The sequence below is a fragment of the Schistocerca serialis genome, chromosome 2 (assembly GCF_023864345.2).
Source record: "Schistocerca serialis cubense isolate TAMUIC-IGC-003099 chromosome 2, iqSchSeri2.2, whole genome shotgun sequence".
Lineage (NCBI taxonomy): Eukaryota > Metazoa > Arthropoda > Insecta > Orthoptera > Acrididae > Schistocerca > Schistocerca serialis.
This window is the reverse complement of record NC_064639.1, coordinates 1123170756-1123196987: the sequence shown is the minus strand read 5'-3', so window position 1 is coordinate 1123196987 and position 26232 is coordinate 1123170756. Positions and strand designations below refer to the sequence as shown.

Genomic DNA, 26232 nt, shown 5'->3' with positions numbered 1-26232 from the left:
GACTCAGATTTCACAAAATTCTGCCGCCCATAATGTTGACAAAACTGCATAGTAAGTGGTGAGATTATTTTCCACTTTTAAGGCAAGGAATTATCTTTTGGAGATTAGAAGTCAGGGCAACAGACCATTTTACTTGGAACTTCCCATAGAGGTTGCCCCTGAACTGTTAATAGTGTTTTCCCCTTAGGGGTATTATTATTATCATTAGGAATATTAAAGTACTTTGTGCATGTGGTCTTTTATGGAATATATCAAACAATTAAAATTAAAATTTTAAAAAATTATAGTCATAGTTCCTGATCTCAGTAAGTAAACAGAAAGTAGGAACACTTTCTTTCAGTGAGCACAAAGAGTAATGTAGATTTGCAGATTAGAAATTACAGTCAGTATGTTCTCTATCACTTACTGGCTGACAGCAAAAAACAGTTTTTAGGCTCTTGTAAATGGCAAAGGTAGTTGTAAAGCATGCACAGACAATTTAAGTGTCTATTACAATGACATAACAAAGTAATGATCAATTAGGATAATTACCCACCACCCCACAATGCAAAATATATAAATATCAACAATATCTGTACACATAGGTACAAAGTAAATGCTGGTGATGTCCTGGGGACATCATATAGAACAGTACAGACCACCAAGCTAGTGTACATAAGTGAACAGTAGGGTAAATTCAGAGGTAAAAAAAATGCAATACACATAAATGTTAATTAAAATTCTTTCCTATGGCAAAATGAGCATCTGACAATAAAACATACATTGAAATCCAATGTGTGGAAATAAAATCCATGCTTAAAAACCATGTACAATGGGTAAAGAGTAACACTAGAAAGCCATTACTCTGCCAGAGTAAATACCATGTCACTGTGTAAAAGTCATAATAACCTCAAATGTGCTGATAGAAACATTCTAGCATGACAAATCAATTCAACGTAGCCATAGGAGAATATAATCAACAAAACAATGATTATTTAATTAAAATCTCAATAATCGATAATGCATTTGGAATGGAATCTAACTAACATGCACAATGGCCTCTCTCTTAGAAGTTGTTGTTTCCCTATGGCAGAGCTTACAGAAGGAGGCCCAGTCTCTTTGCTGCTGGTGGCCTTTGAACATGCTGAATGCCAGGTTGCTGCTCTCAGTAGATCATAAATAAGAATTCAGATTAAACTTCACTCTGTTTGTTCAGCACTTATCCTGGTTTTCAATTTCTATACATGTAACTACTGAACTACTGATAGCCTTGGGAGAGCCTGCCCTGACAAAACTCTTATCATCTGGTGAGAAAGATGTATGAGACAGACAAAATACCATCAGACTTCAAGAAGATTATAGTAATCCCAATCCCAAAGAAAGCAGGTGTTGACGGATGTGAAAATTACCGAACTATCAGTTTAATAGGTCATGGCTGCAAAATACTAACACAAATTGTTTACAGATGAATGGAAAAACTGGTAGAAGCCGAGCTCGGGGAAGCTCAGTTTGTTGAAATATGTGAGGCAATACTGACCCCATGACGTATCTTAGAAGATACATTAAGGAAAGTCAAACCTATGTCTCTAGCATTTGTAGACTTAGAGAAAGCTTTTGACTGAAATACTCTCTTTCAAAACCAGATGGCAGTTATAAGAGTCAAGGGGCATGAAAGGGAAGCAGTGGTTGGGAAGGGAGTGAGTTAGGGTTGTAGCCTATCCCTGATGTTATTCAATCTGTATAATGAGCAAGCAGTAAAGGAAACAAAAGAAACATTTGGAGTAGGAATTAAAATCCATGGAGAAGAAAAAAAAAACTTTGAGGTTTGCCGATGACTTTGTAATTCTGTTAGAGACAGCAAACAACCTGGAAGAGCAGTTGAACAGAATGGACAGTATCTTGAAAGGAGTATAATAAGATGAACATCTACAAAAGCAACACAAGGATAATGGAACGTTGAATTAAATTGGGTGATGCTGAGGGAATTAGATTAGGAAATGAGACACTTAAAGTAGTAGATGAGTTTTGCTGTTTGGGGAGCAAAATAACAGATGATGGTTGAAGTAAAGAGGATATAAAATGTAGAATGGCAATGGCAGGAAAGTGTTTCTAAAGAAGAGAAATTTGTTGACATGAAGTATAGATTTAAGTGTCAGGAAGTCGTTTCTGAAAGCATTTGTGTGGAGTGTAGCCATGTATGGAAGAGAAACATGGACGATAAATAGTTTAGAGAAGAAGAGAATAGAAGCTTCCAAAATGTGGTGCTACAGAAGAATGCTGAAGGTTAGATAAGTAGATCAAAACTAATGAGGAGGTACTGGATAGAATTGGAGAGAAGAGGAATTTGTGGCACAACTTGACTAGAAGAAGGTTGGCAGGACATGTTCTGAGGCATCAAGGGATCACCAATTTAGTATTGGAGGGCAGTATGGGGGGGGGGGGTAAAAATTGTAGAGGGAGACCAAGAGATGAGTACACTAAGCAGATTCAGAAGGTTGTACGTTGCAGTAGGTACTGGGAGATGAAGAAGCTTGCACAGCATAGAGTAGCATGGAGAGCTGCATAAAACCAGCCTCTGGATTGAAGACCACAACAACAACATACACATAAGTTTCCATTTCATACAGTAGACTCAACATTTGTCATTTTGGGACCTTATCAGTACATTGCTGTTTTCCTGCATATTTCCTGCCACATTCTTTTCTTTATCCAAATGTTTACCGAATGCACTCTTATTTCAGTTATACATATTCTCTAAAATGATTTGTGAATTTTTTCCCCATCTGATTGATATAAAACTTTCCACAGTCCTTGGGGTTGATTGTGCACATGCAGGATTCCAAATATTTGTTGCTGTTGTTGCCAACTTTGTGGCATAACCTTGAACCAACTGTACCTTTTGTTCAAAACCCAGTTTTTTCTTTTTCTGATGGCCTGTGCAACTCTTTTTGAAAGTGAAATGTTGTACCACGTAGTAACAGACTTCTTGTTATGTGAACCTATTGTCTCCTTGTCACATATTTTAACCATAACTTGCAATAAATGTTGAGTACATTATTTTCCTTATATCCATTTGACTTGGCTACCTGTTTGCTTTCAATACGTGTTTAAAAAATCTGTTTTCGGACAAAGTAGTCAATCTTGTGAATGTAAAAATGACAATGAAGTGGATCTTCAAATTAACGATGTACTTTTTAATATTACTTGTTAGTTGAAAACAGGCATAATAAAAACACTATTGCTGAAAAAAACATTGTTTGTGTGTAGGCAAACTCAGTAACTTCAAACAAATGGACTGAGCAGTAAAAGCTAACCAATATCTATCCAGATCAGGTCATCATGAATGTAATGATACAAAACATATAGACTCACTTAAACACCTAAATTATAAATGTACCAGGAGCTAACAAGGCGAAGGCTGTTGTCACAATTTATTATTGTGACTACATCCAAAAAACTGAAAAATTTACATATAACTCTGATTCAGTGGGACAATATGAAAGTTCAAGACATACAGAATAATATAAAAAATCAATCATAGTAAACAAAAGTAAATTATATATAGAATAATAAATTTCAGTGATTTTGTGAGAAATGATTTGCTGCCTTCCACACACATTCCCAAATCTAGAACACAAGAAATGCAAAGTTTCATTGGATGAAAAATTATTCTAGACAACAGAAGGAGATGCTCTAATGATCATTTTTCAGTTTCCATATTCATTTTTTACACAAATATCATACCTAAAATTAACATAGAAATGACTTCATAAGGTGTTAATACTTTGTCAGCAGCATGGTATGGAAGGTATTTCCTACCAGTACTAACTCTTTCTCATGCCAGTGCTATGGAATCATACTGTTGTTAAATAAAATTCAGGAATTTTCAACAATTGAGACCCAGCTCAAGCTCTCATAAACATCAATCATATAATCAAAGGCTAATGCTCATCATCATTTTTCCTAACTTCCTTATATTCATATCTCATAATTTCCTACAGCATATCATCATCATCAGAAACACAATGCATTACAAAACACAGCACGATTAAGTCTATAATATTTCATTCCCCTAACATCATTATAAACCCCATAACCTTCACATATCACAGCACTTCTTCTCAACATAAACCTCATCAGCGTCAAATAATAGCTCACAAAACCTCATAATACTAACAATATGCCTCAAAGAGAAAAATTGCTCTGCATTGTAATTCTTGTATTCTATTCATAATACTACAACATGTGATATAAGCCAAGAAAAAATACATTTGTCATTAACTTCACAAATGTCTGAAAAACATCACTCTCCATTATGCCTCTGACTCATCTATGGCAAAAATTTAATTTTTTTTTACACATGTAAGCTCATTTATGTTAGATTACTAGACTGACACACACACACACACACACACACACACACACACACACACACACACACACACACACACACACACTCTGACGAGACAAAAAAAACTGGTACACCTGACTAATGTCTGAAGCAATGCTGGAGGTAATGGACACCATGAATCCTGCAGGGCTGTCCATAAATCCATCATGTCTGGGGAATTTGGTGGGCAGCAGAGGTGTTTAATCTCAGAAGACTGTTCCTGGAACCACTCTATAGCACTTCTGGATGTGTGACGTGTCACATTTTTCTGCTGGAATTGCCCAGGTCTGTCAGAATGCACGATGTACATGAATGGATGGATGCGGGCGATTAGACAGGATGCTTGCATATGTGTCACCTGTCAGTGTCATATCTGGACATATCAAGGTCTCATATCACTCCAACTTCACTTGCCCTTCACCATTCTAGAACCATCCTGAACAATCCCCTGCTGACAGGCAGGGCCCATGGATTCATGAGGTTGTTTACATACCCATACTCACCCATCCACTTGATACAATTTAAAATGAGACTCATCTGACAAAGCAATATGTTTCCAGTCATCAACAGTCCAGTGTTAGTGTTGACGGGCCCAGGCAAAGCATAAAGCTTTGTGTCATGCAGTCATCAAGGGTACATGAGTGGGCCTTCAGCTCCTAGAGCACTTAACAATGAAGTTTTGTTGAAAAGGTCACACACTGACACTTGTTAATGGCCCAGCATTGAAATCTGCAGCAACCTGTGGAAAGGTTGAACTTCTGTCACATTAAGTGATTCTCTTCAATCATCATTGGTCCCGTTCTTGCAGGATATTTTTCCAGCTGCAGCGATGTCTGTGATTTGATGTTTTACCAGGTTCATGATATTCATGGTACAGTCATGAAATGGTCACATGGGAAAATCCCCACTTCATCACTACCTCAGAGATTCCATGTCCCATCGCTCTTGCCCCCACTATAACGCAGTGTTCAGACTGACTCAAATCTTGACAACCTGCCCATTGTAGCAGCAGTAACCCATCTAACAACTGTGACACACACACACACACACACACACACACACACACACACACACACTGAGACAGTAGATGACAAACACAAGCAAAAACAATAAATCAGATAGTCAATTTGGACATAGTAGAAAATTTTCCACATCTCAAGTAGCAGTGATTTCACCTCTATTTATCATTTCACTGTACACTACAATCTGCCTACAATGTTTGATTTCTACTTTCCTCCAATGTCATTCTTTACTTAATATGGCTGGTAACTATTTTTTTATATAGTAGCTCAGTTAAATTATTATTCCATATGGTTCTATACTTTGATGTTTTCAAAACTCAGCTAAAATTTTACTTTGGCTCTTACCTTAGATTCCTCCATTAACTACTTTCTCCACCTACAGATATTTAGCAATAATGTTTTACATGATTTCCTGGTTGTAAATTACTACCATATGTAATACAAACTTTCTAGTCCATTGCTTCCTCAACATAGTTCTCCACAGTACACCATCATAATCATCATTATTATAATTATTCTCATCATAAACCATAAGACATTTTCATTAATTCTCACTTCTCACAAAATATTCTCATTTTACAACTCACCACTAACCATTAACTCATGAGGTGACTTTTCTGTAACGTACACTATGACATGTGGTCTCTGAGACCCCTGTCTTTAAACTAAGATTTAAACTGTAAATCATTTGAAAATTCAATTTATGTTTATAACTATACAAGTGTTGTTTAAATACTCCTTGATGATTTTATTGCACTAAATAAGGCCAAAAACATTTTATTTTTGTATCAAGCAAAAACCAAATACTTCTGTGATGCTTTCTCAGTAGTATACAAAACAAACTGTCTCTATGTTCTGTAAAATTATGGTATCTCTGTAGAAGCAAATTTTCACATACAACTAATTTCTGGAGTTTAAACTTGCATGTAGAAACTGAACTCAATAGCCAGAAAATGAAAAGCTGCAAAATTCATGTTAAGTACTGAGATATACATCTTTTTTACCACCATTCAGAACACATTTAACTAACACTAAGTATTTTGTTGGAGAAACAAGAGGTCCTCATCACCATTGTCTTGAAGTTCTTCCTATGAATGGTCCTCTTGTTCATTAGCAGAATTGTGATCACTGGCTATTGAAAAATCTTTGTCTTCTTTGTGTACTTCTTGTTCTATATGATTGACATCATTTGCCATCCATTGACTAAAAATTTCATCGAACTTAGAGTGTGCAAAATTGGCACAAACTTGCTAATACATTTTGTACTGAACTGACGAAAGTGTGTGCATTGTTCACAAGGCGCGGTCTACGAGACCCCATCACATGTCAACAACACATGTCAACAACAATCAAATAAAGCAATAATGCAACTGACAATAATAATTTGTAATGTTGGTGATTAAAAGTGTGTAGGTGGTGTATAAAAACGTTCCGCCATAACTGACCTACGAGAGTGATGTGGAAAATTCTGGCACAGTCTGAGAGACCACACCTCGTGAGTTAAGGGCTAAACATCATCAATAACAATAAACTCACTTGACAGAAACATCATGACAGTAGCATAACATTCATTTTTCATTACCACGTTACAGATTCCAAATCCAGCATTATGACATTCAACATATTATATATCACAAAGAAAATTACCTTAAGAACTAAATTAAATGCTCAGGGATTGATTGAAACTTGTAGTTCTTGAAAGAACATAATAAAATATAAATCATGACCTCTTTACAACCAGTAGAAAAGTAACACTGCACATGCCAAAGTAATAAGTTACCACATTCAATTGCTTTGTGGAACAGATACATATAACTTTTTTCTTTTCTTTCTCATTTTGCTACAACTGTGTTTGCTTTTCAGAAAGAAAATTGTTACCATTTACTCTATTCTGTTCCTTCTGATGATAATTGTTACCACTGTGATTATGGTGAACTCTCCTGTTGTGATTATTACTGTGACAATTTTGCTTAGTAACACTTTCAAAATCTGTGTGTCTATTGTAGTTGTATTTATTTGTTTTCTCCAACTTTGACCAAAATATACTTAAAAATCCTCTCTCAGAGTCTGCATAAGTTTTGCCTGTTGTGTCATTCAAACAAGACACAGTCAGGGCAAAAGCGCCGCAGGTGCAAAGATGCTAGCTGGTGTCAGTGCCACAGAGACTTGCCACTTACACCATGGGCAGCACTGAGGATGAGGATATAAACTTCACCTCAGCGAATTGCCGGCCGAGTACAGTCCACTAATGACCAGACAGCAGTGGACAGAAGCCTACTTGGAAGATAGAAGAGCAGCTCTCACTCACTTGGTTATAGACCATTGACCAGGGCTGACTTAGACAGGGAACATCATTTAATGAACTCTTAGAAGTGGACAGACAGTTGTGAAAAGCATTTTCTATGTACTGAGAAGTTGACCTATGATTATTTGCACTTAGCCATTGAGGGCCTTTTTGTGTTACATTAATGCAGTGTTGCAGATTTCATTATTAAACAAGTTGCAAAGATAAGTAAACCTTTTTAATTCATTTGTATGACTTTGTTACTAAATTTTTTGAGTGTTGTAAAACTTTCATTCTCCTGTCCTGTTACTTGACCTCAGGCATAGCTTGTGTAATAGTGGCAGGGAGTAATTGTCTTAGTGGTGTACTGCACCAGAAGCCATTTCACGAACTCACAAACTCAGCCTACTGCAACAACAGTGGCAACTTGGCCTCCACAGCAGTAGCAATGAGACCTTCACAAAACTGGCAATGAGGGTTTACAGAACTGGTGACAAGGGTTTGGCAAACTGGTGACAAGGGGATACCACTCCATCATCGTTAGTACACTTATTTGTCCAAGTTAATGCTTCACCTTCCAGAAGCTTTTCAACAAATTTGATTTTCATAGTATCTGTCATATTAGACACAAAATTATCTCTGCAATGCTGCAGAAAACCTGCAGGATGTAAATTACCTTCACTTGAAAAGTTTTTCACTGGAATGTTGCAAAACATGGTACCAACACTGTTAACACAATTTTGATTAACTACATCACCAGACAATTCTTCAAATTTTTTACACAAACAGAAACACTACTTTCGAGGGTGCTAATTTTGCTTTTACTTAATTTTGCATTTTCTGTGAGTTTGCTGTCTACTGTTTTCACCTGTTAACAAAACTGCATTCAACAAGTACCAGTTTGCTATCAACATTTGTTTTCAAAGTCCAAATTCGACTATTTACAGTTTTGTCAACAGTTTTCACTTCCTCATGCAAATTTTTGAAAGCAATTTTGTTTTTCTTCCGATCTTCAGTGATCTCATCTTTGACATTTTTAACTTCTTTGTTAAAGTTACGTTCAATTTCTTTCATTTATAACTCAACAGACTCTATTCATACATCTAATCTACCATTTTTTTGATTAATATTGTTTATTTGAGCAACAGGAGAGTTGTTTGATTGTATCAGTATTCAATAAGACTTTTAAATGACCAATTTCTGTTAACTGCTCCTTATTATAGAATAGAATATTTTTATTAGCCTTTCAGTATTTTTCATACAGTTGGCTTCGTCAAAGTTTACAGAGGGTTTTAGTTTCAGTACGATATTCAAATAGTTACAGAAAGGGGAGAAAAGGAACTACAGACCTTTTCTTCAGCATTATGTAAAACAATGTTTTATACAGTAATTAAATACACACATAAGAAAAGAATCACAGTAAATAACTAGCTTATATAATATCAAAACATTTTCTTCATAACTTAGGTAAAACATATATTTTGATGATTAGTTTCTAAGAATTCTTCAGTTGTATAGAATTTGTTGTTTTTTAGCCAGGTTTCCAATGTATTCTTATATTTATTTAGTGGTACTGTACGAGCTGAGCATGGTATCTTATTGAAAAATTTTATGCTTAAATACTTATAGTTATTATGGACTACAGCAAGTCTTGTGGAAGGCAAGTCCAGCAGGTGACTGTTTCTTGTACTGTGTGCATGCACATCACATCTCATGTTCAATTTTTTCAGATTTTCTCTGGCAGATATTAGACAGTTATATATGTACATGCTTGGCACTGTCATTACGCCAAGAGATTTAAAATAATTTCTGCAGGACTCTCTGGGTGCTAACCCCTCCATGCACCTGATTGCTTTCTTCTGCCATCTGAAAATACATTCAGCCCCTGGGGAGTTACCCCAAATCAATATTCCATATTGCAGTTGGGAATGAAAAAAGCATAGTATGAGTGGAGTAGCAATTGTTTGCTCACACTGTTTCTTAATTTATACAATAAGAAAAGTACTCGTGCTAGTTTACTACACTCCTGGAAATGGAAAAAAGAACACATTGACACCGGTGTGTCAGACCCACCATACTTGCTCCGGACACTGCGAGAGGGCTGTACAAGCAATGATCACACGCACGGCACAGCGGACACACCAGGAACCACGGTGTTGGCCGTCGAATGGCGCTAGCTGCGCGGCATTTGTGCACCGCCGCCGTCAGTGTCAGCCAGTTTGCCGTGGCATACGGAGCTCCATCGCAGTCTTTAACACTGGTAGCATGCCGCGACAGCCTGGACGTGAACCGTATGTGCAGTTGACGGACTTTGAGCGAGGGCGTATAGTGGGCATGCGGGAGGCCGGGTGGACGTACCGCCGAATTGCTCAACACGTGGGGCGTGAGGTCTCCACAGTACATCGATGTCGTCGCCAGTGGTCGGCGGAAGGTGCACGTGCCCGTCGACCTGGGACCGGACCGCAGCGACGCACGGATGCACGCCAAAACCGTAGGATCCTACGCAGTGCCGTAGGGGACCGCACCGCCACTTCCCAGCAAATTAGGGACACTGTTGCTCCTGGGGTATCGGCGAGGACCATTCGCAACCGTCTCCATGAAGCTGGGCTACGGTCCCGCACACCGTTAGGCCGTCTTCCGCTCACGCCCCAACATCGTGCAGCCCGCCTCCAGTGGTGTCGCGACAGGCGTGAATGGAGGGACGAATGGAGACGTGTCGTCTTCAGCGATGAGAGTCGCTTCTGCCTTGGTGCCAATGATGGTCGTATGCGTGTTTGGCGCCGTGCAGGTGAGCGCCACAATCAGGACTGCATACGACCAAGGCACACAGGGCCAACACCCGGCATCATGGTGTGGGGAGCGATCTCCTACACTGGCCGTACACCACTGGTGATCGTCGAGGGGACACTGAATAGTGCACGGTACATCCAAACCGTCATCGAACCCATCGTTCTACCATTCCTAGACCGGCAAGGGAACTTGCTGTTCCAACAGGACAATGCACGTCCGCATGTATCCCGTGCCACCCAACGTGCTCTAGAAGGTGTAAGTCAACTACCCTGGCCAGCAAGATCTCCGGATCTGTCCCCCATTGAGCATGTTTGGGACTGGATGAAGCGCCGTCTCACGCGGTCTGCACGTCCAGCACGAACGCTGGTCCAACTGAGGCGCCAGGTGGAAATGGCATGGCAAGCCGTTCCACAGGACTACATCCAGCATCTCTACGATCGTCTCCATGGGAGAATAGCAGCCTGCATTGCTGCGAAAGGCGGATATACACTGTACTAGTGCCGACATTGTGCATGCTCTGTTGCCTGTGTCTATGTGCCTGTGGTTCTGTCAGTGTGATCATGTGATGTATCTGACCCCAGGAATGTGTCAATAAAGTTTCCCCTTCCTGGGACAATGAATTCACGGTGTTCTTATTTCAATTTCCAGGAGTGTACATAGATAATTGGTGTGTCCTTCCCATGAGAGCTTTTGGTCTATGATTAGCCCAAGTAATTTCACTGTTTTGTTTTCATTTTTAGTTACTTTGAGATTAAATATTATTTCTTCTGTTTTTGTCTGATTTATGCCCAGCTGGTTAGTCTGACACCAGTAATTAGTCATTTGCATCATTTCGCTATTTTTGTCCGGTACACTCTGTAAGTTCTCTCCTGTACTTATTAATGTCCTATCGTCAGCATATAGTATGTTCTTACACGGTATGTAATTCGAGAAGTCATTAACATAGACAATGAACAGAAAAGGTCCAAGAACAGAGCCTTGGGGTAATCCTCTTTCTATAGGGAGTATTTCTGACGTCTGCCTATTTGCATATACAAGTTTTAACCAATTGCTTAGATAAGATCTGAATAGTCGGAGTGTGTCATCTTCAATGCTATAGTATTTTAAATTTTTGATGAGTATGTCATATGACACCGAGTCAAAAGCTTTACTTAGGTCAATAAGTGTTCCAGACATTGATACCCTTTTTTCATACCCTTCATAAACATTGCTTACCAAAGCTTCTACTGCTTTTACAGTTGATAGGTGTGACCTGAAGCCAAATTGTTGTTCATTTAAAATTTTGTTGGTTTCAAAATACCTGTATATCTGCTTATGCACACAATTTTCTCCTAACTTGGATATGATTGGTACTATTGAAATGGGTCTGTAGTTATTTGGGATGTTTCTTTCACCTTTTTTATACACAGGCAATGTAACTGTGAGCTTAAGACAGTCGGGGAATATTCCTTCATCAAGTACTCCGTTTGATAGTGAGAGAAGTGGCATTTCAATTTCTTTTGTTATATATTTAATGATGAGATTACTGAGTCCATAATGATCTTCTGTTTTGAAATACTTAATTTGTTTATTGACTTATGAATATCATTTAATGTGATTCGGGTCCAAGTGAACTTCTCACTTCTTGTCTGTTTTGCACAAGTGAGCAATGCTTCTGCATCAGAGGCAGAATTGATGGGTGGGGTGGTGACGTTATTTACAAAATATTCATTGAGAATATTGCAGTCAATAGGGATACTCGTTTCTTTATTGGTATTATTTATTTCCCTTTTAATGACAGTCCAGGCAGCTTTACATTGATTTTTAGAATTTAAAATATATTCATCAATTGCACAGCACTTAGCATTTTTTATTTCTAATCTGTAAAGGTTTCTCATTTTAGTGTAATTTTCCTTGTCCCTATCACTGTTATGAGATTTGTCTTTCATAATCATCAGTAGTATTCTGAGTTTGTTAAGTTGTGGGGTGTACCACTTGTTAGTATTTTGTTGCTTAAGAGTAATATTACTCTGGTACCTTTTGGTTACCATGGGGCATGTCATTTCTACTATATGCTTGATCTCTTTCAGGAAAATGGAAAAACATTTATTAATAGTTTTCTTGTTATCCATTACATGAGTCCAATCCATTTCTTTTAACTGGTTTATCATTTTGTTTACGTTGGATTCACCTAGAATTCTATATGTCACTTCTCTCTCTGCAGAACTGAAGGCTAACTTTTCTATTTGAAGCCATAGCCCTGCATGATCTGATATTCCTAATTCTATTACATCACATTGTATGGAGTCTCTTTGTACATTGCTAATTGTGTTATCAAGGCATGCGGTCAGTCTAGTGGGTTTTTCATTGAGACAGTAATAGTTTAATTACTTCACAGTGCTAATCGTATGAATTACATTTCTTCTCTTTGCCCTTATCTCTATGTTAATATAACCTACAATTACAATTCTATGCTGTTTATATTTTGACAACAATATTAAAGTATTAATTTTTTCTATAAATACTATCTCATCAGAGCCTGGGATTCGATAGATTGAGACAGTTACAGTTTTCTGTTCACGCATTACCACACTAGCTACTTCTATTGTAGCTTCAAGGCATATTCTACTAAGATCTATAACTGAGCAATGCAATTCAAGGTCACTTTTGACATATATTGAGACCCCACCGTGTGTAATACTTTTTCTGCAGTAGCTTGTAACCAACGAATATCCAAGAGGAACACACAAGTCTATTTCAGTGTCTTTCATCCAGTGTTCATTGATGCATAGAACACTGCAGTTGATTTTATCGAGCCAGTATTGTTATTCATTGATTTTACACCTAAGAGAGTGTACATTTCTATGAAGGAGGAGGAAACTGTCACTCCTACATAATGGTATTCTACTTTGACAGAACCTTCTGTATTCATTTATTTTCGCTACATGATCTAGGGTTTCACAATTATCTGAATGAATAGACTGCTGCAGTTTCCACTTAATGTGGTTTCTAACTTTCCTTCATCTGTAATGTCGTTTGCTCTAAAAAAGGAGGTGTACAGTCATGCTCTGTGGGACTGTCTTTTAAGACAAGGCTGTTGCGTGCTCGTATTTCATTTACAACTTTGTTTATCTCCTGACACAAAAATGTTTTCCCACGGTAATTTAGATGCTCACCATGGTCAGTGTCCAAATTTCCTTCAAGTCTGCTAAGATCCACTGCATTACATTTAGCATAAATGGAACATAGTTGTTTGATTTTAATATTTGTTTTACGAATCTCTTTGTTAACATATGAATTATAGATCAAGTCATGTCTATGAGGTATTGTCACAACAATAGTGTTTTCCACCTTACTTACATCTAAAAAAAATTTTAAACCTGTTACACACTTTTTGGCTTCATTATGTGCTACATCATTTGCACCAGTCACACAAACAACAAAGTCACTGTCCCTTGTTGTATTCTTGTGTTCTGAGATGCCTTCAACAATATTTTCTGTCCTCACACCAGGTTTTACGATGCCAGTTGCATGAAGATCCGTATTCACATCCTGTAGAATATTTGCTAGCTTTCTTCCGTGGCAGTCCGCTAGAAAAATCATATTGTGTTTCTTTGTTCGCTGTTTCTGGCTGTTAGCCATGTTTCTGCAGCTCCTTACAATGTTTTTATCTTCACGTTGGGTGGCTTGTTCACTTTGAATGTTTATGGGGTTGCTGCTGCTTTCTGATAACACACTGAACTTGTTTGTGCACATGAGATTAGGTTTATTCCATGTATTTTGTTGTGAGCAAGGCACTTTTTTAGTCACTTTGTTTGGCGTTACACGAGAAATAGTTTTTTAATTGTTTACACACTTTAGGCCACTGTTTTCACTTTGAAGGGCATTTGAGTTCGGCCTGTTTACACAATTTTGACCATTACTTTCACTGGAATGCATGTTTAAGTTGTTTATGCTCTTTTGGCATTTACTGCTCGCAACCAATGTTTTTAACTCACGGTTTTCGTTCTCAAGTTTAGTAATATCTCAGTATATCAGCAACTAGCAGAAGACTTTTTAATTGTTCATTTAACTTTTCGATTTCTCCTTTACCGTTATTACAAACACTATTTTTTACAAAGTGGCTGTCGCTTTTTGTCTCGTTTATATTACTCACTTCTGCACTCGACGCGCTTTCCCTTAAATATTGTACAGCTTCCCAATCCGTTGTAGTTCCTACCTCTTTCGTCATCTGAACATGTAAGGCAGACTCGCATGCTTCACATCAAAACTTAATTCGCTCTTTCGAACTTCTCACGAGACGTATTTCACTGTTGCTTAGACCAACACAATCACTGTGAAACTGTTTTCTACACCATAATCCACAGATCACGAATATTTCCGTGGTTTTTGTTAATTTATTGCACTTAAGACACGATTTACTCTTGTCACTAGCCGCCATCTTGACAGGGGGTAGAAGTGCAATATACTGACCGTAACAAAATCAGCTGCTACTATTCAGGATGTGAAATACGATCAGGGTGTACACGACCCGGGAGATCCGGGAAAAACCCGGGAATTTTTTCATCCAGGAGAAAACCCAGAAATTTTCTTAGAATTCCAGGAATTTTTTGTTGTGTGAGTTTTCATTTAAATTTTTGTAATTTTGACTGGTAATAATCGATACTCTAACAAAGGATATTACTGTATTGCGCTATTGCAGAATAATACTGCAACAATAAAATGTGAACGAGAAAAAAAAAAGGAAAATAAAACATTAAGTGCAAAGGAAAAGTGCCATATACAACAAAACACAGTGCTCATACAAGCGTTTGCCAACAGCAAATCATTTAATTTTGCTGTATTTTTACCAACACAATCACATAACATTCCTGTTGACTGCCTGAATTTTGTGAACTGGTCATTACTCATTTTTATTAACTAATGCTTACTATCACTGATCATTTTTATTAACTGATCCTTATTATCACTGCTAATTTTGATTAATGGTTACAGCATGATACTTATGTCATTATCATCATCTCGTTTTAATTCATCCCTTAGTTTTTGCTTTTACACAACTTCGTCACTAATATTTTCCTGTTCTTGTTTCACTACACTATTTAAGTCTCTCATATCTGTGTTATTTCCTATTGGTCCAGATTCTTCATTACTGTCATTGTTAATAATTACACAATGAAACACTTCACCAATAAATAAATAAATAAATAAAATATTTCCAGTACTTAACTTTGTTGTTGGATGTCATCGTTGTTAATTGTTCACCTCACTTTTTTATTTTTTCCATCATTTTTTGCTTCTTGTTTGCAAAATCCTTTTATGCTGTTATGTTGCTGTTTGATAGCTGCGGTTCATATCTGGCTGATTGTTCACATAAAATTTTCACAATATCTTTCAATCTGCAAGATGCAAAAAAGTCCAACACAGTATTCACATTTCACTTCCAGAAAATCATGGGCAATGCCATCATATTCTGACCATCCCCAGCCTCTTGTTGTCCAGTGTTGAACTTAGATATGTTTGGAGTAAGTTAGTAATTTTGGCAGTTGGTCACATTTTCACAGCACTTGCCACCATGAGATAGTGACACACTGCAGTGAGTGACATGGACAGTTGAATTTTAACTACCAGTTCTGTTAATAAAACAATACTCATATTTTTAGTTGCTCTTCTTCGTTGTACATTGATGGCTCCGTGTACTCCTCCTTTCTGTGATTCATCTTTCTATAATTGCGTCGAGGGTGATTGGGTTACTACTTCAAATACAATGTGAAATCTGAAGGACTTCCTGCAGGATTACACATCTATTTTCAGTCATTTCACTTCACAATACAAATCAATAAAACACACACAACTCGTTCATCCTCACACTTCCGACTCACGCAAGTTGCAACCAACTAAGGTTTTCCTCTAACAACCTGTAGCAAAGCCGTTACTATCATACATCGATCTATTTATGCAAAATAATATTTGGGGCATACATTTCATCAATAAAATACAATTAATTGTTTATCTTTTTGAGAAGTCCATAATCATCATTGTAATTATATTAAGTATTTGTAAACATTGACATTTAAACATTTTTGCATAGTTTTGTAGTAGTGGATTTTTGTTTTTTACCATTTCATCACGGTATCATTCAGTTCATTTGATCAAATATTGGGTAGTACATTTATCTCACTATAACCAGTTATGTTAGGAGGGACCCACACAACAGACTGTGCTACTCTCGAAGAGAATCCCACAGAAACCCACATGACCCTAGCTACACTCATGCTTGCTGCACAATAAATCCTCTGATGGAAAAATTTTGAGAGAAAAATCTAATTATCCAAGAAGTTAGCAGATGCAGCAAAACCATTACAAAAGAATTTGGTGAAAGCAAGCAAGACAGCTCCCAGATCTTTATAAAGAGTTCAAAGTACTGTAAAAATTTTCAGTTAGCTTTAGATGTTAGAACTGTAAAATAGTACACCTCAAAAAGTAAAAACATGAAGTATCCTATGATGAACAATTCAGTGAGTCACAATTAAAACCAGTAAAGTCGTGCAAATAATTTCTTATAACAGCTGGTAGGGATATGAAATGGATCGGCTGCATAGACTGTCATAGGTAAACCACATGACACACTTTGGTTCATTGGTAGAATACTAAGGAAATACAATGAGCCTACAAAGATGATTGCTAACACAGACACATTTGCCTTATTTTACAGTAATTCTCAACTATGTGTGATCCGCACTAAATAGAACTAACATGAGATATTGAACATTTGGAAATAAGGGGAGCATGAATGGTCACTGTTGTTTTCTTCATTCCCATTTTTCTTTTTAGCCATGGGAAATTGGCATGTAGATGCTGAAAGAACTGAGCTAGCAAATGCTTGAAGATGGACACAAACTATCCCATGAAAGGCACTTAGTAAGTTTCAGGACATAGAAATATGCAACTGCCTACATGTAATACAGGGAATGAACTGGTTTGAGGTGCACAGAAACATGTAATAGAAAACAGTTGCACTTGCTTTAACACACACACAGTTGTGACGAGACTGATAATTGAATATCAGTTACTAAAAGCAGTTGTCTGGGTAGATGGAGGTGGGGATGGTCAGGGTAGGACACATGAGGCAAGGAGGTTGTAGCAGGGTTGTGACAGGCAGGTCTTTCACAAAATGACTCAGTGGCTGCACAATAAGATGAACGGAGATCAGTGGTAAGAGCATATAAGAAGGGGTAGAGAGGAAAAAAGGGAGAGAGAGAGAGAGAGAGAGAGAAGGGGCAGGAAGGCAAGGAATGGAAAGTGAGGTAGTGATGAAAAAGGATGGAGAGGAGTAGACAGGTGAGAGAAGCAAAGATTAGTGGAGGTTTAGGAGAGGGGGACTGCAAGAATGAAGGATATGCTAGACACACAATTTCCACCTATATAGTTAAGAGAAATTTCTGTTGGAAGGGATATCCAAATGGCATACAAAAAGTAGTTGTTAGTCATATTTGCAGATTTACAGGCTCACCACCATTTGGCAAGGGCCATTCATGCAAGTAGACAGTTGGTTGTCTATTTTGTTATTATACCCACAGGGAATGTTGCACAGTAACTGCAACATAGCTGGTATGTCACAAGGCAGCTTTCACATGTCACCTGTCCTTTACACTGATGGAAATGCCTCTGTCTTAACTGCAGTAGTAGAAGGTAGCAGGACACTTTCCATCTTGAGCAGACACTGAGTCATCAATCCTGGCCGATACTGATTCGCACTATACCAACAACTCATCCTTGCATCACGCATTATTCCCTACCCCTTCTCCAGGCTCTCAACCCAGGGAACTGTGCTCTCAACAATCAATAGTCAGTGCCACCATAGCTGTGATTGTGTATCTTTGGATCTCAGTGTAGTTCTGTATGTTGATGAGTGTACTTGCTACTAGAACTAGTGTCAGAGATATTGAAAGCTACTGAACACATTGTTATGTTATGTGAGCCTATGCACCACACATCAGACTGCAGTATGTGAGTCATTACCTTTCCTTTTTTTACATATTGAAACAAAAATTAAAATACCTAATTTCATACAACAGTTTTCAAAACTGTTGAAGAATAATGTGATGAAAACATTTTGGGATTACATGTTGTTTTCATGTTTCAAAAATGTACAATATCACCTTTCGTGTATAGATTGCATTGACATGTTACTTTTATTGACAAGTTGTTAAAAGTAGGCTTTTGACTTCATTTGCTCTTCTCGTGGTTCATACTGAAACAAATCATATTTTACACAGCGATACAGTCAGAATACCAGCAGTTTTTGTTATTCTCCTTGACAACTCTTGATAAAACTTACAAATGTTCAGGATGTAGCCATAATAAAAAATTTGCAGTGGAATGTAAAATGACTCATTCCATGTTATTATGATGTATCATACAAAATGATCCATGTAACATGAAACTAACCAACCAACCAACTCTCTGGTTGGTGACTGCTTTGCCATTACATAATTCTAAATTTCTTTAACAAGCACTACAGTAAAAATTAGCATTTACTTGGAACCAAAAAGTAAAGTATTTACTTGGCAGAATATCCATGGCAGCTCAGATATGCATACTGGATCAAAACCCAAAGTTGAACCTTCACCCTGATACTATTCAGCATTTCTAGGATATCTGATTTCAGACATCAGTTCAGCAGCAATACATAACAGTCATAAGCATCCAACAGTAAGCACAGTTCTGCATTTCAATTATTGTATCAAGCCCTTGGAAGTTAAGTACTATTTATCTAGTTTTTAACTGGATATAACAAAAAAATCTATTCACTAAATGGCGGCAGGAGACACACACATAAGTTAATTAAATGTGCATACTTTCAGAAGCAGTGGCTCCTTCTTCTAGTAGAAGGGCTGAAGGGGGAAGGGAGAGGTATGAAGGAAAAGAACTGGAAACTTTTAGAAACTAGGGAGAGTTACAAAAAAGTCACCCAGAACCCCAGGTCAGGGGATACTTACCAGACTTGCTTCTCATCCCTTGATCTGCGGTTCTGGATGACCAGTCCTTTCCCTTTATCCTTCCTTCTTCCCCTTCATCTCTTCAGCCAGTAGGAGGAGGCACTGTCTCCAAAAGCTTGTATATTTTGTCGACTACTGCGTGTGTTCTCCTACCACCACTTGGTGAGTAGATTTTTTTTGTCTATCCTTTTATATTATATTTTCACAAATTGATTATTTTTGTTGACTTTTTTAGTCTATATTACACTGTTAATGCACATACAAACCTAGCTATAACTATATTCTCTGGGTACTGAGACTACCACTGCCTTCACACTTAAATGATATTTAATGATGAAACAAACATCTTGATCTCTCCCCTTGACTATTGTGAGTAATATGTTAAAAGCCACACCTAAATTAAAAGTCTTACTGTCAGATATTGTTGTCATTTTTGATGGTGTTCTGTTTTGCAGCTGGAAAATCAAGTGACATTTTGCAGAAAGTTAATCTTGATATAGTAGATAACGAAAAGTGCAATAACTTATGGAAAAGTCTTGGCAAGATCACATCTCTGCCTCATGGAATTGCACCATCAATGTTATGTGCCGGGGTCACTGCAGGAGACAAAGACACTTGTCAGGTATGCTACTGTAATATGCTTTACTTCTGCATGTATGAAACTTCAAACCCAGGTATTCTATTATGTTTGCAGTGTGTAATAGATCTGTTAATGTAGTTAGGACTTCAATGAATAAAACTTGAATTCCAAGCGACAGTTTTCTTTGTAGAGCTCCCTGTCTCTCTCTCTCTCTCTCTCTCTCTCTCTCTCTCTCTCTCTCACACACACACACACACACACACACACACACACACACACATCTTTAGTATTTGGTTCAACGGCTGAACAACTGTCACAGATTATACATGAAAATATCTTGAAGAGACTAAAGGAAATGGTAACTATCTATCTAAACAGACATTGTACAAGGTTGCACTTCAGCTGTTGTTTACCAGTATTTATTTAATTATTCATGATGTCATGGTTGTGGTACACCACATCAAGAAAATTATTAATTAGAGGAAAATAAGAACCCTTACCATGCATCAGAAAACAGAAGTACAAACAAAATTTGATGCAAATACCAACCTCTGGTGCCAGATGTTCCTCTAGCCAATGAGATAGTGACTAATTGGGTGGAATAAAAATGCTCAGATATGAGGAGAGAAGTTTCCTGGAATACATTAAATTCGTTATTGACCATTAAAATTTTATCACCATGAAAACAACATCAAAAACATGTAAAGTGTACTACATACTTGGATATAAAGATTATTAGCATTTCAGTGCACGATAAAAATTGGTAGGAGTAATGCCATCCACATTTTGCGTATTATGAAAAATGTCACAGAAGGTTTCTCATTTTCAAATTGCATTTAAATGTTGATTGTTTCCGAAAACATCGTGTTATGCCTTGTGCAAGAAAGAGAAAAATATATCATGTGATGGAATTCAAATTCAACAGTAGTGACTGTTGTCTGTCAAGACTGCAGAGTGTGACCGCTTGTTGGCGTTAGTCAGTCAGTCAGGCAGCAGACAGTTGCAGCAACTGATAAGTAAACCGCTTTTGTGACATTTATGAGTTCCTAACCAGGAGCGAATTTTATTATATCATCTGTGTGCTTTAATAGTTTAGTTTCTTGAGTTTCTGTGTGTAAATTTAAAGTCTAATAGCCACAGTTCTCGCATTTTTGTTTGTGTCAGAAAGTAAACCAATTTTGTGATGTATTACAAGTCCCTTATCAGGGTAAAATTATTTAGTTTCACCTGAGTGCTTCAGTAGCTAGGTTCTTGAATATCTGCGTATTACTAGACACAGTTTGTGCGTTTTTGTCAGGGTCTACAGTAGAGTTGTGCAGCACGTGCCGATAGTCAGTTTATCTGCATAGTTTAGTTTTCCATGGTCTTTGGTATAGACAGGGACTGTGATAGTTGTATGTGGATGCGAGCCGAGTTTGTGACACTTTGCTCTCAGCTTCAGGCTGTGATGGCTTCAGTTACACAGCTTGAGGCTGCAGTGGATGGGTACCACTGTTGTGGGCTGGCCGTGGGGATCCAATGGACATCCAGGGCATTAGAGTCCTCTGACCGGTCCTCACTGGTGGCCAACCCAGTTGCTGCTCAAACTGAGGCTGACCCCTCACGTTGGTCGAGTGGTAGGGCGCCCCGGGGCAAAGCAGGGGGTGAAATACTTCCCAGGCGGTGGCACATAAGGCCTCCCCAGTTTGTCTGACAAACAGGTTCCAGGTGCTGTCTGTGGCTGACACTGTCACTGGGCCGAATGCTGTCACCTGTCTTGTTTCAGAGGAAACCACTCAGCCTGCAAGATCCGGGCAATTGTAGAGGGTGGGACTATTGGTAGTTGGGAGCTCCAGTGTTAGGTGCATTATGGAGTCCCTTAGGGACTTGGCTTACAAAGAGGGTAAGAAAACCAATGTGCACTCCGTGTGCTTACTGGGTGGAGTCATTCCAGATGTGGAAAGGGTCCTCCCGGATCCCATGAAGAACACAGGGTGCAGCCAACTGCAGCTGATTACTCATGTTGGTACCGATGATGTGTGTCACTTTGGATCAGAAGAGATTCTCTCTGGTTTCGAGTGGCTAACAGAAGTGGTAAAGACTGCCAGTCTTGCTTCGAAGATGAAAGCAAAGCTGACCATTTGCAATATACTCAACAGCACCAATTGCGGACCTCTGGTACAGAGCTGAGTGGAGGGTCTGAATCAGAGACTCAGACAGTTCTGCAACCGTGCAGGCTGCAGATTCCTCGACTTGCGCCAAACGGTGGTTGGGTTTCGGGTTCCGCTGAATAGGTCAGGTGTCCACTAAATGCAGGAGGTGGCTACACGGGTAGCAGGGACTGTGTGGTGCTGACTGGACGATTTTTAGGTTAGAGGGTCTTGGGAAAACACAAGATGGGCTACAGTCACAAAGGGTGCAGGCTGAACACAGGAAGAACATGGATACAGCAACCATTGGTATAACAGTTGTAGATTGTCATAGCTGTGTTGGGAAAGTACCAAAACTCCAAGCACTAATAGAAAGCATTGATGCTCAAATCGTTATAGGCACTGAAAGCTGGCTAAAGTTGTACATAAGCTCATCCGAAATTTTTGCGAAGAACCTAACGGTGTTCCAAAAAGATAGGCTAAATACGGTTGGCGGTGGCATGTTTGTTGCTGTTAGTAGTAGTTTAACTTGTCGTGAAATTGAAGTAGATACTTCCTGTGAGTTAGTATGGGCAGAGGTCATTATTGGCAACCGGAATAAAACAATAATTCAATCCTTTTACCGACCTCCCAGTTCAAATGATACAGTTGCTGAAAGGTTTAAAGAAAAACTTGAGTTTGATTTCATACACGTACCCGACTCATACAATAATAGTTGGTGGTGACTTTAATTTACCCTTGATATGTTGGCAAAAATACATGTTTAATTCTGGAGGTATGCATAAAATGTCATCCGAAATTGTGCTAAATGCATTCTCTGAAAATTATTTCGAGCAGTTAGTTCATGAGCCCACGCGAATAGTTAACGGTTGTGAAAACACACTTGACCTCTTAGCAACAAATAATCCTGAGTTAATAACCAGCATCAAAGCCGATATAGGGATTACTGAACACAGGGTTGTCATAGCGAGATTGAATATTGTAATCCCCAAATCCTCAAAAAATAAGCGAAACATATACCTATTCAAAAAAGCAGATAAAAATTCACTTGACGCCTTCCTGAGAGACAATCTCCACTCATTCCAATTTAATAATATAAGTGTAGACCAGATGTGGCTTAAATTCAAAGAAATAGTAACGGCAGCAATTGAGAGGTTTATACAAAATAAACTAACAAACGACGGAACTGATCCTCCTTGGTACACAAAACGGGTTAGAACACTGTTGCAGAAACAACAAAACAAACATGCCAAATTTAAACAGACGTAAAATCCCCAAGAACGGCAGTCCTTTACAGAAGTTCGAAACTTAGCGCAGAGTTCAATACAAGACGTCTATAACAGTTTCCACAACAAAACTTTGTCTCAACACCTGGCAGAAAATCCAAAGAGGTTCTAGTCGTATGTGAAGTATGTTAGCAGCAAGAAACAATCAGTGCCTTCTCTGCGTGATAACAATGGAGATACTATCGAAGAAAGTGCTACCAAAGCAGATTTACTAAACGCAGCCTTCCGAAATGCCTTCACAAAAGAAGATGAAGTAAATATTCCAGAATTCGAATTGGGAACAGCTTCCAACATGAGTAATGTGGAAGTAAATATCCTCGGAGTAGTGAAGCAACTCAAATCACTTAATAAAATCAAGTCTTCTGGTCCAGACTGTATACCAATTAGGTTCCTTTCAGAGTATGCTGATGCAGTTGCTCCATACTTAACAATCATATAGAACCGTTCGCTCGACGAAAGATCCATACCCAAAGACTGCAAAGTTGCACAGGTCACACCAATATTCAAGAAAAGTAGTAGAAGTAATCCACTAAATTACAGGCCCATATCATTAACGTTGATATGCAGTGGGATTTTATTACATATATTATGTTCGAACATTATGAATTACTTCGAAGGACACCGTCTATTGACACACAGTCAACATGGGCTTAGAGAATGTGGTTCCTGTGAAACACAACTAGCTCTTTATTCACATGAATTGCTGAGTGCTATTGACAAGGGATTTCAGATCGATTCTGTATTCTTGGATTTCTGGAAGGCTTTTGACACTGTACCACACAAGTGGCTCATAGTAAAATTGCATGCTTATGGAATATCATCTCAGTTATGTGACTGGATTTGCGATTTCCTGTCAGAGGGCTCACAGTTCATAGTAACTGATGGAAAGTCATTGAGTAAAACAGAAGTGATTTCAGGTGTTCCGCAAGGTAGTGTTATAGGCCCTTTGCTGTTCCTTATTTACATAAACAATTTGGAATACAATCTGAGCAGCCATATTTGGTTGTTTGCAGATGATGCTGTTGTTTTTCAACTAATAAAGTCATCAGGAGATCAAAACAAACTGCAAAACGATTTAGAAAAAATATCTGAATGGTGCGAAAACTGGCAGTTGACCCTAAATAACGAAAAGTGTGAGGTCATCCACATGAGTACTAAAAGGAGCTCGTTTAACTTCGGTTACACGATAAGTCAGTCTAATCTAAAAGCCGTAAATTCAACTGAATACCTAGGTATTACAATTACAAACAACTTAAATTGGAAAGAACACACAGAAAATGTTGTGGGGAAGGCTAACCAAAGGCTGCGTTTTACGTTTTATTGGCAGGACACTTAGAAAATGTAACAGACCTACTAAGGAGACTGCCTACACTACACTTGTCTGTCCTCTTTTAGAATAGTGCTGCATGGTGTGGGATCCTTACCAAGTAGGACTGATGGAGTACATCGAAAAAGTTCAAAGAAAGGCAGCATGTTTTGTATTATCGCGAAATATGGGAGATAGTGTCACAGAAATGATACAGGATTTGGGCTAGAAATCATTAGAAGAAAGGCATTTTTCGTTGTGATGGAATCTTCTCACGAAATTTCAATCACCAACTTTCTCCTCCGAATGTGAAAATATTTTGTTGAGACTGGCCTATGTAGGGCGGAACGATCACCACGATAAAATAAGGGAAATCAGAGCTCGTACGGAAAGATGTAGGTGATCATTCTTTCCACGCACTATACGAGATTGGAATAATAGAGAATTGTGAAGGTGGTTCAATGAACCCTCTGCCAGGCACTTCAATGTGATTTGCAGAGTATCCATGTAGATGTAGATGTAGTTTTTATTGATTCACTATATTGCACTGGTAAGGTTCCTGCAACTGTAATGCAAATATGAAATCATGGTTTCAGGTAGACCAAACTCCACACCCTGTACAACTAGCACCTGATAGGGCAGACATATTGTTCACTAAGGGATGAAGGAGCACACAGTAATGTCACCTACCTTGAATCAGGAAATGGGCTTGTTCACAGCAACCAATACATATCTACACAGACAGAGCAGCAATGATGGCTGGTGCATCATAGAATGTCAGCATGGTTGCAGCTTTTCTTAACACAACAGCAGAGGGGCAGACTGATAGTCAGTGATGTTGCCTATGACAACACCGGATAAAGGCGTGGCACAAGGATGCATCCATGCATGGAGGCTCTGATAAGAATGAATATTACCAGATAGCATTTGTCATTGTCATACACACTGATCAGCTAGAAGATTATAACCACCTACCTAGTAGTTGGTACATCCACCTTTGGCACAGACAACAGTGGTGATAAATCCTAATATGGAAGCGATGGGAAACATGATCGTCATAGTGCTGTTTGTGGTCTGCAACCAGTGTATCATACTCCTTGGCCAACATGGTGCCTTACATGAGCTCCACTGGACCCGTGGACGCCCACATGATTGTTGCTCAGAGCATAATGGAGCCTCCACCAGCTTGTCCCCATTCCACATTACAGTTGCCAAGGAGCTGTTCCCCTGAAAGATGACAAATTTGTCCCCTCCAAATACCATCATGAAGAAGGTATTGGGATTCAGGAGGCCATGCAGTGCTTTGCCACTGTGCCAACATTCACTGCCAATGGTCATGTGCCCATTTCAGTCACAGTTGCCGATGCCATGGCGTTAACATTGGTGCATTCACAGGTGATCGGTTGCAGAGGCTCATTGTTAGAAATGTTAGGTACACTGCGTGTTCAGCCACACCTGTACTCTGCCGAGCATTATAGTCTGATG

General features: G+C 38.5%; 1 protein-coding gene across 2 annotated transcripts in view; it reads left to right on the top strand.

Moving 5' to 3' along the window:
* The window catches only part of LOC126458569 (serine protease snake-like), a 720709-nt gene that overhangs the window by 676112 nt on the left and 18365 nt on the right, over positions 1-26232 (top strand). Inside the window, exon 9 of one of the 2 annotated variants that reach the window (XM_050095702.1) lies at positions 19902-20068. The exons of the other annotated variant lie outside the window; for it this stretch is intronic. Within the exon in view, the coding sequence (XP_049951659.1) occupies positions 19902-20068 (167 nt within the window). The remainder of the gene's footprint in view (positions 1-19901; positions 20069-26232) is intronic. 2 annotated transcript variants of the gene reach the window in all.